The sequence below is a fragment of the Macrotis lagotis genome, chromosome 3 (assembly GCF_037893015.1).
Source record: "Macrotis lagotis isolate mMagLag1 chromosome 3, bilby.v1.9.chrom.fasta, whole genome shotgun sequence".
Lineage (NCBI taxonomy): Eukaryota > Metazoa > Chordata > Mammalia > Peramelemorphia > Peramelidae > Macrotis > Macrotis lagotis.
Genome location: NC_133660.1, coordinates 68,914,712 through 68,932,619, shown reverse-complemented (window position 1 = coordinate 68,932,619; position 17,908 = coordinate 68,914,712). Strand labels below are relative to the sequence as shown.

Sequence of the window (17,908 nt, the reverse complement as noted above, 5' to 3'; positions counted from 1 at the left end):
AGAGTTTTGCTGTCTATGTCTTCCTGTAATTCTTTCAGCTTCTCCTCTAAGAATTTGGGTGCTGTCCCACTGGGTGCATATATATTCAATACTGAAATAACTTTATTGTCTATGGTACCTTTTAGGAGGATAAAGTTTCCTTCCTTATCTCTTTTAACGCTATCTATTTTTGCTGCTGCTTTGTCTGAGATAAGGATTGCTACCCCTGCCTTTTTTACTTCAGCTGAAGCAAAATATATTTTTCTCCAACCTTTTACCTTTACTCTATATGTATCTCTCTGCTTCAAATGAGTTTCTTGTAAGCAGCATATTGTAGGATTCTGGTTTTTAATCCATTCTGCTATTTGCTTATGTTTTAAGGGAGAGTTCATCCCATTCACATTCAAGGTTATGATTACTAATTCTTTATTGCCCTCTGTGCTATCTTCCCTCTGTTTGTATTCCCCCCCCCCTTTTATCCATTCGGGGTGGTTTTGAAGAACGGGTTATGTGCTCAATTTTGGAAATATGACACTATAGCTTAATGAAGAAATAAGGGAAAGATCATAGGGTTTAGAGCTAGAAGGCTCAAGGATGGAATCACAAATCTAGTGAGTTCTATATTTGGAGTCACTTTCATACTAAATTGGTACTTAAAACCATGGAAGAAGCTGAGGGTACCAAGAGAAGGGAATGCTTTTTTTCCACAGAGAGTTTGTTAAATGAGTTATCATTGCCCTTTTAAATTTTGATTTCTTATTTCTACCATTTTATAGCTTCTTATTTGGAGAGAGTTGGGTTTTTTACTTCATTCTATGCTTTGAATTCTTTAAATAGGATTATGTTTTAGAATGGAATTAGTATAATTATTATATTGTTATTAATAGAAATATGTTAAAATTTTCTTAAATCTTTTTAAATTTTCTGGATTTTTTTGTATTTAGAGAAAAATTGTAAGAGAATCTTTTTATTTCAGGGGAAAAATATAGCCTATTTTCTATCAGGGGAACACTACTTGCTTTTTTAGAAAACATATATAATTACTGATGGAAAAGAAAACCAATTTTGTGTAATATGACCTTGGCAAACTTTAGACACTACGATGTTTCACCAAGAAAGGTTACTTAGATTCATGCATTTAGAGCTAAGAAGGATCTTGGGAACCTATCCTGCTCATTTTGTAGATGAGGAAACAGACCTAAGGATATTATAGGATTTCTCTAGGGACATTTGGGTAATAAGAATCAGAGGTGGGATTTGAATTCAGATCTTCTTAATCTAGAACCAGTCAATATTCTTTCCGCTATAATTTATAGTTTAGTTTTTGGAAAAGTTTTAAAAATTAGATAGACAAATGCTTGTCTAGGCTAAATATTGCAGGAGCAAGGTAGATGGGCAAAAGAAACAAACAGAATCTCAAACCTTTTCCTCCACCCAGTATCCCATGATTTTGAACTATTTCTTTAACTCTTTTGTCTATTATTGTGTAAGTTTCTATCTAAGATTTGGGCATTATGCTGAATTTGTCATATATATATGTATATATATATATATATGACTCCAATATATAGAGAAAAAGAATGCTGAGTAGGAATTGACACTTCAGACTTCATATATGTGTGAGGAGCAGGGTTCCTTCAAAAGTTTTGAAAAGCAGATTTTCTTTTGTTGGAAACAAGGGAGGGAGAGCAAGAGGAGAGGGAGAGAAAGAGAAAGAGAGAACGGATGAATTTTGGAAATATCGGAAATATAAGGGAAGCTGGCTTCTCAAGATATCTCACTAGCTTAACTCTAGAGATTCTGGGAAATTCCTGTTGGGCAAAACAGGGCTTCTCTCTTGGTTGGGCTAAAATCTCATTTCACTCCAAATAGAGTTCATTTACTCTATATATTTTCTGGTATATCTTAATCTATATAAGACCTCTAATTTCTTTTAGTTATATAAAGGATTTTATTCAATATTTGTAATTTATGATATAATCATTTTTTAGAACCAGTATTTGTGGGGAAAAATCTGTTTATGTATGAGCTTGGGATAGCTCTATCCTCCTTAAGAACAATCAAGGAAATAGCTTTATTGTTTTTAATCTATTGTATCCAGACCAGTAATATTCTGGGAGCAGATAGATGTAATTCTAGTACATAACTCCTGCAAAGAATGGAAAAAGAACACTTAGCTGTGGGGGATGAGGTGGAACTTTTCTCTTCTTCTCAGGGGAAAGTCCAGACTTGAGATCACATCTATCAATGAGTATGAGGAACTGCATTTAAACAACTCATGTGAACACACATATCTTTGAAGGTTAGCACAAACCTTACAGTTGCAATTCACAGGTATTGTTTTCCAGATTTTATTGTTTTAAAATTCTAATATTGTACATGAAGATTTATTTTAATTTCTTTATTAAAGTAAGAATTTTATATACAGGAAGCTTAGTTTTGATACCACTAACTGAAGGAATTCCCAAACTGATTTGATTGCAAAGTACAACAAATTAATTGTAAACTCATTAACTGCATAAATTATGGACTCTAGTCTGATGAATTAAAATGGTCATTGATGTAAATGCTATTTTTGTTTGTGAATATTCATTAATGAACATATACATAGGCTTTTGTCAAATGAATCAATTTTAAGAGTCCATACTAAAAAAAAAATTGTCGGCATTTCCTTCCAGTCCTACTCACTTGCATAGTATTAACTATCATCACATATGATAGAAACCTTTGTGAAGCATATATACCAGAGTTCAGTGAGAAAGTCCTACTTCTTTAGTTATTTTAAACATATTTACATGTGTTTATTATCCATATCTCACTAAGTAACAATAATTTTCAAATTTCAAAAACCTAAAGAAATCTAAAATCCTTTTCCCTCTAGATGTGACATAATAATTGAAAGAAAGAAAAATTCAGATAGCATTTTAAATCAAGATTATTATTTTATATGTAATAGAGTTGCAATAATCTTGTTAAGGAATTTGGACAGAAATGTTATCTTGATTATAGTTTTACATGTACCATCATTCTAAAAACAATTTTAAACAGGATAGTAAAACATACAAAATATTATTGCTTTAAATGTCAAATTGCTTTGTTAGCCTCAAAGTTAACATACTTGTAAAATGTAGCTAAATATATAAATTCTACATTCCATCCCCTCCCCACATTGACATTTGCTTCCTTAACACAATTCCTCAATTGGTAATAAAAACAACTTTCAAAATCCATTACTTCTGATTTAGAGTAGACACATCAGTATATGACTGCCCAAAGCTATTAATATCTTTCTGTGTGCATGCGTGTAGGTGAGTGTGTGTATGTGCTTTCTAATCATCCTCATGAAACATTTAAGCTTTTGGATAAATAGTAATTGCGTCATATCCTTCTGGTGGGCTCGTGCGGGCTCTTGCATGGGTTTCACAGTACAATTGTCCTTCCACAAAGAAGTAACCTTTCTGTTTGAGGTTAAGGTTACAGTCTGCACACACGAAGCACTCTGGATGCCTATACTTATCACGTGCCTTCACGACAGCCCCACTGTTAATAAAAACAAAGAAAAAGAAAAAAATAAATATTACAGGGTGGGAGAAATCCTACAATTAGGGTGGGTTCTCTTTTCATTATAAGAAAAGAAACAACTGGCCTCCAGCTGTAAAGAAAATCATATACAGCTGTGAAACTGAAAACAGCTGTCAGAAAAAGACCCAAGATAACTAACAAATAATGGATTCCCACCCAGACTTAAGGTTTCTGTTTGATGTGGTCATTGGAGTTAATTACATTCAACAAGAATCAACTCATTTTTTCTTTTTGAAATAAGTTTATGTTTTTAATAGTTGCATCTCAGATGGTTTAGAGAAACAATTTCTAGAGAGATCGAAAGGATGCATTGTGAGACTTTCCAACCCCCAGTTCTTTCGAAAGTGAGTCATTGATAAGAAAAATACTAAAACACCTTTGGATGAGATTCTAATTCTGGCTGAGGGTGTTTCTATAAAATAGAATCTTTCCAATGATACCATCTGGGGTGGAGGGAGGGTATTAAACTGTTTTCCTCCTGCTCTTTCATATGAGATGTACAGACTGTACTAATGCAACCAAAAAATATTTGCCATAAGTGACCTTTTCTCTACTGTGCAAACAATCCACTCAGGTTTTTCAGAACCTGATGTCCTGGAAATTATCACTGCTTTTGTCACCCCATGTACTTCACCCTTTTCTCTAATCTCCCATCCTGCCTGCCCTTGGTTGCCTTCATTACCCACTACCACTCACAATTACCTAGTGATGGATAAATTGCAGGACAGTTAAAAGGGTGAAGTAATAAATATAATATCTGAGAGAAGAGCTAATGGATTCTCTTTTATTATCTTATCTAGAGAAATATCATCACTGATATAGATACTTTGACATTAAAAACAAATGGGAGAGAATAAACACTCCTGATGAAGCCCTAATATGTGTATTCTTTACATGCCTGTGCAAAGGATGATTCAGTGTAATTGCCTAACTTTTCTTATGGAGTTTATGTAGGGAAATTTAAAAGGACTCTAGACTATTTAATAAAAGCAGAGTGTACATTGAAGTAAATTTTCAGATTATGAAGCATGGGATGAAAAATTTTTTAGAACTTTTTAAATGAGACTATATCTGAAATTAAAATAGAAATCAAAATGATTGAAAGAAAAATATTTATTTTACAGTTTTTCAGTAATGCATTTTATAAACAAAAGGTTGTACTTCTTATGTGTTATAATTTTAAATTTTAAGCCACATATTATGGATTTAGAAGGAAAACAACAGAGGGAATAGAGTCTGTCTTGGAGCTAGAAAAATCGAGGTTAAAGTCCCATATTTAATACCTACTGGCTATGTGATCCTGAGCAAGTCACCTAGTCCCTCAGTCCCCAGGCAATTCTCTAAGTTTAAAAATCATAGGACAGTTGTTGATCTGCTTTGGTAGAGGGACTGCTCACATAAATCTCTTTACACCAAGGAAATTAGAGGTCCAGATCAAAGTAAAACAAAACAAAACCCACCCAACTCGACTGTACAAACCTAATAAAATGTTACTTCTTTCCCTTCATACTTATATATACCGGATACTTTGAATGAGCTCTAATTTCACTGGTAACATTATGCCCTTGCTGATACAGATAGAAAAATCTCCAAATCTCATATAATTTGCCATAGCCAAAACCAAAATCAAAACCAAACCATAAAGTCCAAACACTTGGTAGCCAGTCTTTAATTGATCTATTCTGCAGAACCTAACTAGGCTGCTCTTTAGATGTGTACATTTTTCTTTCTTTTTTTTTTTTTTTAAGGTTTTTTTGTAAGGCAAATGGGGTTAAGTGGCTTGCCCAAGGCCACACAGCTAGGTAATTATTAAGTGTCTGAGACCGGATTTGAACCCAGGTACTCCTGACTCCAGGGCCGGTGCTTTATCCACTACACCACCGAGCCACCCTGTGTACATTTTTCTTTCAGAACTTGATGGCAATTCTGTCATGGCTTCTGTTCTGCTTGTGTGTAGCTTTTAAGAGCCAATGGTCACATCCATGACAGGATGAACCATGAGATTAGGGCTGAATTGAGGATATTTAGATATGTACATTATAAATTCATGAGGCAGTGAGGTGGTGCAATGGATAGAATGAATAGAATATGTGACTTGGAAACAGGAAGACCTGAGTTCAAATCCAGCCTTAGCTACTTCCTAGTTGCATGACCCTGGGGAAACCTCCTTACCCCTGCCTAAGTTTCCTTAACTATAAAAACCAGGATAATAATAACACCTACCTTCCAGAGTTGTCACAAGGACAAACTATTGTGATATTTGTGAAATACTTTAAATAATCAGATATTTTATGTATATTGACTATCAATGAGACAGAAAAAAAGTAAGATTAGTTCTAAAACTCATGTAAGTCCTTCCTTGGTGAAGATTTTTAATAAACATCCATATCTGAAAAGGAGACTTACACAATGCCACTTCCACATTTGTCACACAGTGGCATCTTTTGTCCACTACCAATGCCGGCATGAGCTTTTGTGACAGGGGCTCTTACACTCCTTGTTCCAGCAGGACGGTCATCTGAAAAACCAAAGTAATTCATTTATGATATAGAAGCAGCTATCCAAATTCTTTGCTGAAAACACTAGTTGCTACTTAAAAAAAAAAACGCATTTTATTTTCAATTCCAATTCTCTCTCTCCCTCTAGAACTTTTCCCACCCATTGAGAAGCTGATAAATACAATGCTCATTATATACATGAAGTTGTGCAAAACACATTTTCATAATAGCTTTATTGTGGGAGGAAAAGCAAGGAAAAACAAAGCCAAAGAAAACATTCTTCAGTTTGCTCTTATTGTTCATTAGTTCTCTCTGGAGATGGATGGAATTTTTCATTGTGGGTCCTTTGTAATGATCTTGACTCATTGTCTTGAACAAAGTAGTAGTCTTTCATAGTGACTCATTGTTACATTATTATTTTTTTAGGTTTTTTTGCAAGGCAAATGGGGTTAAGTGGCTTGCCCAAGGTCACACAGCTAGGTAATTATTAAGTATCTGAGGCGGGATTTGAACCCAGGTACTCCTGACTCCAGGGCCAGTGCTTTAGCTACTGTGCCACCTAGCCGCCCCTCACTGTTACATTATTGTTGTTACTGTGGGCATTGTTCTAGTTCTACTTGCTATACTTTGCATTAGTTCATATGGTCTTCCTAGGTTTTTCAGATATTATCCCCTCCATCATTTCTTATAGCATAATAACATTTCATCACTATCATATGATGGATATCTCTTCAATTTATTAATTCTTTACTTCCACAAAAAGAGCTGCTAGAAATATTTTTCACATGTGGGTCCTTTCCCTTTTTTCTTTTAGGTTTTTGCTAGGCAATGGGGTTAAGTGGCTTGCCCAAGGTCACACAGTTAGGTAATTATTAAGTGTCTGAGGCCAGATTTGGACTCAGGTACTCCTGACTTCAGGGCTGATGCTCTATCCACTGTACCACCTAGTCACCTCATGATAAAATTTAAAAAAATACATTGCCTATATGTTTCTTTCTTTTTTTGATATTCTCTTGCTATCTTCTTCCATGGCCAACTGTGACCATTAACAGATGAACAGACATAAATGATTGCTCACCAGGGTCATCCACTAAATCCTGAAGAATCCTGAAAGAGCCTGATTGGCGAGGCTGGGTAGGTCCATCTCGATTGTCATGAAGCATCCTGTACACATCTGAATGGGGAGGCACAGAGGCTGCTGATTCACTAAAAAAATAAAGAAATTGAAGTAAAGGGTCATTAAGCATGTGGAGCAATCTACCCTAGGGATGCTTCAATAAAGAATGACTATCACAACACTAATAATTCCTGAATAGCATATATTAATCATTGTCTTACAAGTGAGCCCACATCAGCAGTAAAATATAATGTGAACTCATATAACTTACCTTAATTATGTCATCCAATAAGCAACTTCTTCATATCCCCCAAAACTTTGGAGATTAGACATTGTCAGAAAGCTTTTCTTACTGGAAAATGTTATGATGGAGGCACAAACATCTGCAAATTTGTCAGCAAAATTCTGACCATGTTACAGATCATTATGTAAATGAATGAAAGCTCTTAAAGTCTGTTAGAATTTGAGCTCGAGAAATTTTAGATCTTATCTAGTCTGAGATCTCTTCCAGTGGGTAGATAGAATGATGTAATAATGAAAATAATGAGTTGGAGCTTCCATTTAAACTGATGTTACTGTAGAAAAAGTATCAACTTCTTTTGGTCTAAGATTCTTCTGTTTTGTAAATTGAGATGAATTAGTCTAGACGATCTCTAAGATCACTTTCAAATTAATTAGACCTACTGATTCCTTCTACAACATCCTGGACAGATAGATACCCAATTAATGTTTGAGCATTTCCAATGATAGAGAACTCCTACTACCAAGGCTACTTTTTCTATTTTTGGATAGTTCTAATTGTTAGAAAACTCTTTCTTATGGTAAATTAAAAACTGCCTCATTATAGCTTTAAATTATATATATATGTATATATATATATATATATGTATATATATATATGTATATTCATTACTATGTACAGATCACTGTGCAAGGTACCAGGGATAAAACCAGGGTTATCCTGGTAAATATTTAACTATCTGTTTCTTAAAGGAAAAGAAAGTGTCCACAGCACATTTTAAAGTTTAATTTATTATTAACATTGCTTTCTATAGTCTAGATGATCAACAAGACAACAAATCAAACCCTGATTCTTCTTCTTAGGTGTAAATGCTTACTTTGAAATAGAACTGACTCCTGTATACCTCTTGATATAATAAAGTCAAGTTGATGAAATCAGGCAGAGTTCCCTATCTCAAAAAGCTTAAAAATCCATAGAGGAAATGAGACAAGTACAAAAATAGTTACAAAGCAATTGACAAAATGAAGTCAAAGGTGAACTCTCTCAAATGTACAATGAAAAAAATTTTAAAGGATGATAGCTAGAAATGCCTCATGGAAGTAGAGGGCTGTGAACTGAGCATTGAAGAAGAGGGAAAGATGTCAACAGGAAGAGAGGGAGCAGAACAGGAAGCATCTTCTTAGTCCAGGGGAAAACTTAAGTATATAAAAAAAAGGAATGGAGAGTAGTCTAGTTAGTGTGATGTGGAGTGTGTGAAGGGAAATAACAGGAGATAAATTTTACAAGTCAGACTCATATACTGGGCTAAGGAAGAAAATTATTTCCCTGGAGCATTCCATTAATATTTCTTTTGTCAGGGTGGCTAGGTGATGCAGTGGATAGAGCACCAGTCCCGGAGTCAGGAGGACCTGAGTTCAAATTCGACCTCAGATACTTAATTACCTAGTTGTGTGGCCTTGGGCAAGCCACTTAACCCCATTTACCTTGCCAAAAAAACCTTAAGATTTCTTTTGTCCCTATTAGCCCATATTATATTTATTGACTGCTTTATTTAGGCAAAGAGTTCCCCAAATCTTTAGAACAGGGTAGTGATGGTGTCATAGTAATCCATTAGAAAGGTGATTTGGGCAGGGATATGAAAGATGGATTGAATAGAGGAGGTACATGAGGAGGATTGAGGTAATTTGAATCATTCAGAAGTGTTGAGGAACTCCCCTGTAGAAGAGGCAGTGGGAAAAAAAGGAGGATTGATGAATTTAACAGATATCTCTAAAATGGTGGCAATATTACTTGGAAACTCATTGGGTGTGAGTAGGATACAGGTGGTTAGGGAGAAGTGAAATTGTTCACTGGTCCAAGTTTTTTTCTCTGAAACAACACAAAATAAGCACCCTTCCTCTTATATGTGGCAGATTAAACATCCCCAGTTGCCTCAACCATTCACCAAGAAATATGGTTACATCTTATTATATTACCACAACTGACCCTATTTTTAGATGTAGTCTACTCATCACAGATTGGGACTTGCTGAAATGGAGCCAGAGGTTTTATTGGCTTTTCTGTCTTTCTCCCTCTCCTCCCTCTCCTCCCTCTCCTCCCTCTTCCTCTCTTCTCCCTCCCTCCCTCCCTCCCTCCCTCCCTCCTTCCTTCCTTCCTTCCTTCCTTCCTTCCTTCCTTCCTTCCTTCCTTCCTTCCTTCCTTCCTTCCTTCCTCCCTCCCTCCCTCCCTCCCTCCCTCCCTTTTAATCAGGGATATCCATATCATTGTGCCAATGAACAAAGAGAGTCTGGACCTAATGACACTAGGCCAATTGCCAGATTTAATATTGCCTGTTTGTTTCCATTCCCTTGTCATTTGCTCTCTTTTCTGTCCCTCAACCTCAAAATTGAGTTCTAATCCCACATTCAGGTCCTTGGCTTCCCCTCACTGTTAGTTTGCTGACAAATAGTCACCAGAACCAATTTGTCCTAACTCTGTTGTGTGTTGTTTCTCTCTATTTTTAATTCTGGAAGCTAAGAGATGTTGATGCTTAACTAGCCTAAGAGGTAGCTATGAAAGAGCCAATGTAGGAGCCAAGAAGGGCCCGTGAGGAACATCTAGAAACAGTTTGTCAGTTGTATGATTCCATAAGCACTCAAATTCATTAAAAGCCTGTAAGTGACTCTTCCAGAAGTAGATTATTTTCCTACCATCTAGTTCAGTGGCAAGTCAGTCATTGTTTGCTGCTTCTCTGGAGTAATCCTTGAAGAGAAGATTTCATTTACTTATCACATCATGGTCTTTTTCAAGACCCATAGTGCTCATGTGATTACCACAAACAATTACAACTCTTTATGACAAACTAATTATTTCAAAAGAACATTAGTTAATATTTTAGGATTTGAATCTCAGGGCTATCTTTTAGAAAGAAAAATAAGCATTATTTCATTTTAAAAATTGAATATATTTAATTTATCAGTTTTTCAAAGAGATTTTCATGACTATCTCCTTAAAGTGCAACTTTCTAAACTGTTTTTAGGGGCAGCTAGGTGACAAGTGGCTAGAGTACTGTCCCTGGAGTCAAGAGGACCTGAGTTCAAATGTGACACTTAATAATTATCTAGCTGTGTGACCTTGGAAAAGTCACTTAACCCCATCACCACTAATAAAATTAAAAAATTAAATTGTTTTTATATTGAAAGTTTGTTTTCATTCATGTGGCTTGAATTTTTTTTGAATATCCATATTTTAGATCATTTACATGCATATGACAATGAGTATTATTTAAAATTCTGTTTGCAAATATTTCTGTGACAAGCAAAAATGAAAAAATACAGCATTAGCGATTGACTCAGTAAAGCTAGCTGCATACATTGTAATACTCTATAAAATAGCATAGATTCTAACTTCTAGTCACTTGTCATTAGAAACAGTAGCATTCTATAGAAGCAATGAAGCCATTATTTAGAAAAACATTGTAAAAAGATTTTGCTTTGAAATAGACATAAAAATCTAGACAGCTGGTACAGGGGCAAGCAGTAGTGACTCTGATATCTGCCTCTCAATTATTGGCTTGAAAAAATGTCTGTTAAGCAACATGTTTTGACTTTATCTTTATTATTTCTTACAATTATCTTTCAATTTTGGAAAACTTATAAAAGTCATTGTTAGAACACACCATCACATATAACATCCTTCATGCATTTTAGTCAGCATGCTCATAGTCAATGCATTCAGTGATTACCTCATTGGAGGTGTTTCCCCCAGAGCTGTAGAAACCTGACCCTGCAGGGTTTCCATAATATTGTCATCTGAGTACAACTGCATGGGTGTATTAAACTGAGCATGAACAATCTTCACACCAGGAAGTTCCATTTCCAAGGGAATGTTAGGGGCCATCTTGGTGGCAACTTTCAAGTCACCTGGGCAAATAGTACTAACAGTACTGATAGATGAAGGGGTGCTACGTCCGCTGCCACAATCAATGCCGGAGGGAGTGCTGCATCCACTGTGTTAATAATAATCGATCACAGAAAGACAACCCAGTATAAACAGACAGAAGGTAAAACAAAGAACATTTACAAAGATGTTAAACAGGTTTGAAAAGAGAAGGAAAGAGGTGAATTACAGCAAAAAACAGAAAAGCAAAAGGATACTGGTTCCAGCCCAATCTGAATTTTTTTAAAGGAAAAGGCAATAAGAAAGAATAATGAAAAAAAAAAAGAATCCCATGCCTTTAATTTAAGACTGAAAATTGAAAGTTAATTAAAACAAAGGAGATTACTAGCATATCTTTTTTACACCATCCCATTATGAAATGTTTTAGTTGAGAGTTCCAGGAATTTTAGGAGAAATTTTTTTAGGAAGAGGGAGAAGAAGAATGTAGGTCTGAATCTATACTTTCTTTAGTTTGAGGAATTTCCAGTGTGGAAATGCCCTCTACAGATGCAGACCTGTTACTCATCTGTGAATTATGGGCTTAGAAAATTGAATGGCATTGAGAGGTTGCAACTTGCCCATGGTCACACAGCTAATATGTATTAGAAGCAGAATTTGACCTCAGCTCTACTCTAACAAACTTCTCAAAAAGAAGTGTACACTTCTGTTCAGAGAAATGTCTAAGGAAAAGTAACAGAAATGAATGTCACCAGACTGCTCTTAACAAATATTTTTAACAATCCTTTAATGAAAATTAAACAAGAGGGATTATGGGCAGGTTCAAACAGGCTGAACATTCTTTTGCTTTTCTGAATTGCCACACTTAAGGAAGAAATAATATTTCACAAATATTTATTAAGCACAGCAGGCAAGAATAGCTGTTTAAATATCTTAGATTTTGGTATGTGATTTAAATAAAAAGGAAGTTGTCCCCCAGTTGGATCAGTCTCTGATGCTGGATTTTAGGATATTCTAAAGTAAGGTATCTTTTTAACCTTTAGTCTTTGGTAGAGCTATATTTTTAAATATACAAAACATGGTTTATTTTCTGTTGTTCAGCTTCTTTAAACAAAGTCAGTGTCTCATGACAAGACATTCAGTTTTGTTTGCTGTTGTTTTGCAATTTTCTAAAAAGTTTGTTAAACAAAGACTTGATGTCTCATAACTTAAGCCTCATGTCTCAACAAACATAACTTGTTGTAGTCTAAGAAATTACCCTGAAGAACCTTAAGAAAAAAATCAGATAACTGTCTAAATTCACTGACTTTCATGTAGATAGCCAATTTTATAATTTGAGACAGAGCATTTAATCCAAAAACTGTTTCTGCCAATGCTAACTTTTTGTAGTGGCTGCCTGAGCATTAGAGGCTTGTGCAGAAGGAACACCCCCCCCCCCCCCAGGATGCCAACAGACTCCCATGTTCTAACTTCTAATAAATGGTCAAAAGTTCCAACTTTGATGATCCATACTTTCTTTTCCTATGTCTAGAGTCCCATGCCTGAATTTGGGGGAGATGTAATACAAGATCAAGATCTTCTACCATGAAAAGAATTGAAGGCTTTTCTGTTGAAGCTATAGTGTCATTTCACACACAAAATCTCACCATCAGAAACAATCAGAAGGTTTAGAGTGGGTAAGGAGTTTAGAGATTGCTACTCCCTTTTTGAGCAATCATACATAGGATTGTAGAGTCATAAATTTAAAGCTGGAAGGGACCTTAAAAGTCATCTAGCTCAATTTCTTTTATAGTCAGGATTAAATATAGAGCCTCTGATCCCAATATAGTATTCTCTCCACTGTACTGAGCTGAATATATCCTTTATATACATGTATATATTTTTTTCTCACATAACATTTATATAGGATCATCTAATTTCAAGTAAAACATGTTTCAGAAACAAATACAAATCAAAAGAAAACAGCTGTTAACTCAATATTCATTCAATATGCATCTATTAAGCTCTGGTTGTGTGCTACTTAAAGAAAAAAGCCTGGTAAATTTGAAGACAAGGAGGCAATCTCACATTCAGTCAATAATCAATCAATCAACATTTATTAGTCATCCACTACGCCAGCTAAGCATGGGTCATTCTCCAGAGCCAGGCAAGAAGTGAGACAAGAGGCCAACCCAAACCTGCATTCCACTGACAGAAAGCTGCCTTTTGAAGGAAAGCATTGGTAGGTACATTTTCCAAGGGGAAAAATGATCCGTTTGAAGGATAAAAAGGAAGTAAGTCTATTCTCAGACTTCAGTAGCAATGAGGAGACTACTATTAATATAAATATTTCTGTGCTCAATGGAATACATATGCCTCAAGTATCTCACAATCAATATTCTCCCAGGAATTATATTAGAAGCTTTTGCTCTCTCTGTGAATTTTAGAGCTATTAGGATATAGGATATATGTGTATAATAAATATATATTATATATACACACACACATATATATATATATATATATATATAATATAGATATTAGGATATACTCAATCACCATCAACAAAAAGTAAATTGAAAAAGAAATGCTCTGGCACATTTGATCAATGTTGATAAACTGGAAACTTAATTTACATTTGTTCGTTCTGTCAAGATATTAAATTTTGTAGTGTAATCAGGTGTGTTCTGGGGTCCATAGACTGAGATTTTAGTCTCAGTTGTAATATTTATTAGTTGTGTATTTTAATAAAGCCTGTTTTCTCATTTGCAAAAGGAGGATAAAATATTATTGAAAACATCAATAATATGGTAATTAACATTAACAGAAAGACAACATGGCATAGTAGATGGACAGCTAGTCTTAGAGTCAGTTAAAATCTTGCATCTGTTATATACTGACTGGATGACCATGAATGGACAAGTCACTTAATTTTTCAGCACCCCAGACAATTTTCTAAGTATACAAATTGTGGAACAATTGTTGATCTGCATGGGGAGGGAAAATTTCCTTCTCATCACTTCCCTTTACTCACAGGTCCATTATAAAAATTATAATTGATAATCACAATTTTAAGTGTTTATTATGAACAAGACAATGTACTATACATTAAGAAACAAATATAAATAATTTGTGAGCACTGATATCAATTTTAATTTTCTTTATAGCTTAAATTAGAAAGATAAATAATTTGTTTATTCTATGTAGGGACAGCTTAAAATTAGGTTGACAAAATTATTGATGAATGTGATAGACCACCCCAAAACCCAAATGGTTCTATGCACCTGGTTTTGTTGTATTACTGAACAAATAATAGGACTAGTATTTCCAAACTCCAACAGCCTGAGTTGGCTAGTCAGAAAAGCTTGGGTAGATTTTCTATGTGGTATGATTTGGTCATGGCTATATTGCCTTGGCCAATACAGAGTGAAACAAGAGCTTGCGAAATTGTTAGCTAAGGTTGCCTGAAACAGTTGGTTTAACCCTGGGAATATCTGGCTCTAAACAGCGAGCTAATTATACTTTCGCCAAGAATAGTTTCAGATGACTGCTCTAGTAGCTTCTTGTAAACTGAAAAGGTTATGAAGATTCTTTAAAGCCATTTCTAGCTTTATCTATTTAAAAAGCTAGACTAGAACTAGAACCAAGAAATCTAGAAAACAAATGAATATATTCCAAAACTTGTGGCTTTTTATTGTTTCCCAAATGCCTGGATTTCTCTCCCTTTTCATCTCTGCCTCTGGCTTCCTTCAAATCTCAACTAAAATTCCATCTACTGCTTTCCAGATCCCTTGTTAATTCTAGTGCCATCCCTCTGTTAGTTATTTTCAATCCATTCTGTATAGAGTTTATTTCTACATAGTTCTTCGAATGTTGTCTCTGCCTTTAGATTGTGAGCTCCTTGAGAGCAGGGACTGTTTTTGTTTTTTGAATTTTTTTTTTTGCCTTTCTTTGTATCACAGAGCAGTGGCTGGTACAAAGCAGGTGATTAATAAATGTTTTTTGACTGATTTATATGAAGTGTGCATGAGATGAGATAGGGATGGGGCTAATAATTCACTGGAGGTGGGTTTGCTATAAGTTTTGTTACCAAAGAGAGTCATTGCACCTTAGTGAAAATTTTTTTCAGACAAACAACTTGGGAAACTAAAAGAATTCTAGTCAATGATAGTGACTGATAATGAATTACACTACCCATCTCCTGATACCCATGTCTAGGGTAATGGTGATGGTGGTGGGAAATTGGCCTTTGTTATTTTTGAGTGTGCCCATGGAAACATCAGGGATCCTGAGCTGGGGTAATGGGTGATGATGAGTGTTTTCTCTCTAGAAAGAGGAGAACTAGCTTCCTTGAGATGTCTTCTGAGATTCTTCTGGAAGTAACCATAAATTCATAAGTATATATTTATGTAAGCATGAATTTATATAAAATTCATATAATTTGTTTAATTTGCAATATTTACAATATTTTTATCTGGACAAAGATTATATTATAATAGATGTATATTGGTATAAATATATTATGTATTTAATATATTAGCTACATGAAATATATAAATAGGTAATATATTAAATAAAATCTGTAATATAATTTAGAAATGTATGATGTTTTTATATATTTATATATAAATGGAGAGAGAGTAAAACTGTGAGTTGGTTGTTGGGATAGGGAGAACCTTCAGATCATTTTAAAAATTGGTTGCTTTACAAAGAGATAGTCTTAGATAATCTTAGATTGAGGACCTAAGCACATGAGAAGTATGGTCTAGTAAAAAAAAAGAGTTCTGACTTGAAGTTGGGAACAATATGAGTATGAATTCCTACCTTGGACATTCAGCATTGTGACCACGAGAAAATCACTTAATTTTCATGATCTTTAATTTGATCACCTGTAAAATGGCATAATATCTAAAATGAAATTATTATTCCAGTCATTAACTACTTGTTGTGAAAATTAAATAAGAGTCAATATGTAAAGTAGTATAAATACCAGATATGGTATAGTATTAAAATTATAATAATTTCATCATTAATTCATATGACATTATATGGTAATATAATTTTTATAATAGCTGGTATTAATAGCACATCATGCTATTATGATAAAATTTTGATCTATAATAGTTGAAATATTACTTTATGTAAAATTTAACTTAATATATCATATTAGAATATGCTACTATATATATTGTATTAGTTCTACTGTATCTTTAGTAAATGCAATGGAAATTTAATGCCTAGATTATGGAAACAATCATTAAATCACAAGAAACAGCAAAATACAGGGGAGACTATTATAGTCCCAGTGAAGTATCTATAATTTAAACCTGGGTAGAGAGCTGACAGATGAGATATTTATGAGGATTACAACATGGTAATTATAGAAATGTGAAAATATGAATTAATAATTAGACACTTTTAATATAAATTATAAAATGAGGGTGTGTGATGAATTTTCTTGAGTTATAATAAAATTAAATGTGAATAGGTACTTAAGGATATAGTGTTATGCAATTATAGGAAATTTGTAAGTTTCAGTTAATGGGCTAAAAGCTAAGCTAGCCACAAAAATAAAATCCAAAAAACTGATCTTGACAAGTAAATTAAGGAAATTCACAGGATGATAGACTGAGAAGGTGATTATTATTTTTAATAATAACTAACATTTGTTTAGTGCTTTTAGGTTTCCAAAGGAAACAAATATTATCTCATTTTAGCCTTACAACAATCTTGGGAATTATCCTCATTTTTCAGATGAATTAACTGAGGCAGACTGAGGTTAAGTGATTTGTCCAGAATCACACAGTAAGAGGCCTAAGGCAAAATTTGAACTTATGGGTCCACTGTTCCAGTTACTATGCCATCTACCTGCTTCAAAGGCCATCTACTCTTTCATCTTATTGATGAGGAGGCTGAATCTGATAGAGACAAAGTGACTTGCCCAAGGTCAAACAGGAAATAAATAACAGAAATGGTAAATCACACTTAGATCCTCTGATTCTGTAGCCTGGATTCTATTTACTATAGTACCACTGCTAAGGTGTTTGAAGACTAGTTTAAAAGCATAATATGTTCTTCTATTTTAATAAATTATATTAGTTGTCATCTGTAGGAATGACCAAGAAGAAGGGAGAACAGTTGGATAACAGAGAAATCCTTGGTAGAACTGAGTTCAGGAAACAGGGAGGTAGAGGAAAGATAACAAAGAAGAAAAATGAAGAAAACAAAGGAGGATCAGAAAAACTCGGAAAGCAAGAGGAGACAATTGATTCTATTCTCCACAATCACTTCAATCAGTCCTATTAATGTGAAAATTATTCTATCAGCCCAATTATTTGGAAATATAAGCCCCCAATAATTTTTGTTTTTGAGTGTCTCCCACCTTTCTCTTTCAGTTCAGCAATCCATTTTAACAAAACACCAATTAGACACATATTAAAATGTGCAAAGTATTGTGGGTGCTTAGGTGTTCTAGAAGAATGTGACTAGTTTTTTAAAGCAGGGGTCTAGAGATGCTAGGAGACCTGTGCAGAGGGCCTCCCTGAGGTGCATGTTCCTATAATATGAATTAGGAATTGAGGCGATATGGTTAGGAGGTATGGAAACTTATGGGCTTCTATTTATAGCGGTACAAAA

At 34.4% G+C, this 17,908-nt stretch overlaps 1 protein-coding gene across 3 annotated transcripts in view; it reads right to left on the bottom strand.

Annotated features, from left to right (window-relative positions):
* Positions 1-1,980: 1,980 nt before the first annotated feature.
* Positions 1,981-17,908, bottom strand: part of PDLIM3 (PDZ and LIM domain 3) — a 52,465-nt gene continuing 36,537 nt past the window's right edge. The window contains exons 5-8 of one of the 3 annotated variants that reach the window (XM_074228840.1): positions 11,142-11,405; positions 7,138-7,265; positions 5,968-6,079; positions 1,984-3,519 (exon numbers count right to left, since the gene is read on the bottom strand). In XM_074228840.1, coding sequence (XP_074084941.1) covers positions 3,330-3,519; positions 5,968-6,079; positions 7,138-7,265; positions 11,142-11,405 — 694 coding nt within the window. In that variant the 3' untranslated portion in view covers positions 1,984-3,329. Of the gene's footprint in view, positions 3,520-5,967; positions 6,080-7,137; positions 7,266-11,141; positions 11,406-17,908 lie in introns of all 3 variants that reach the window. The other 2 variants (XM_074228841.1, XM_074228842.1) reach the window with 2 other exon arrangements.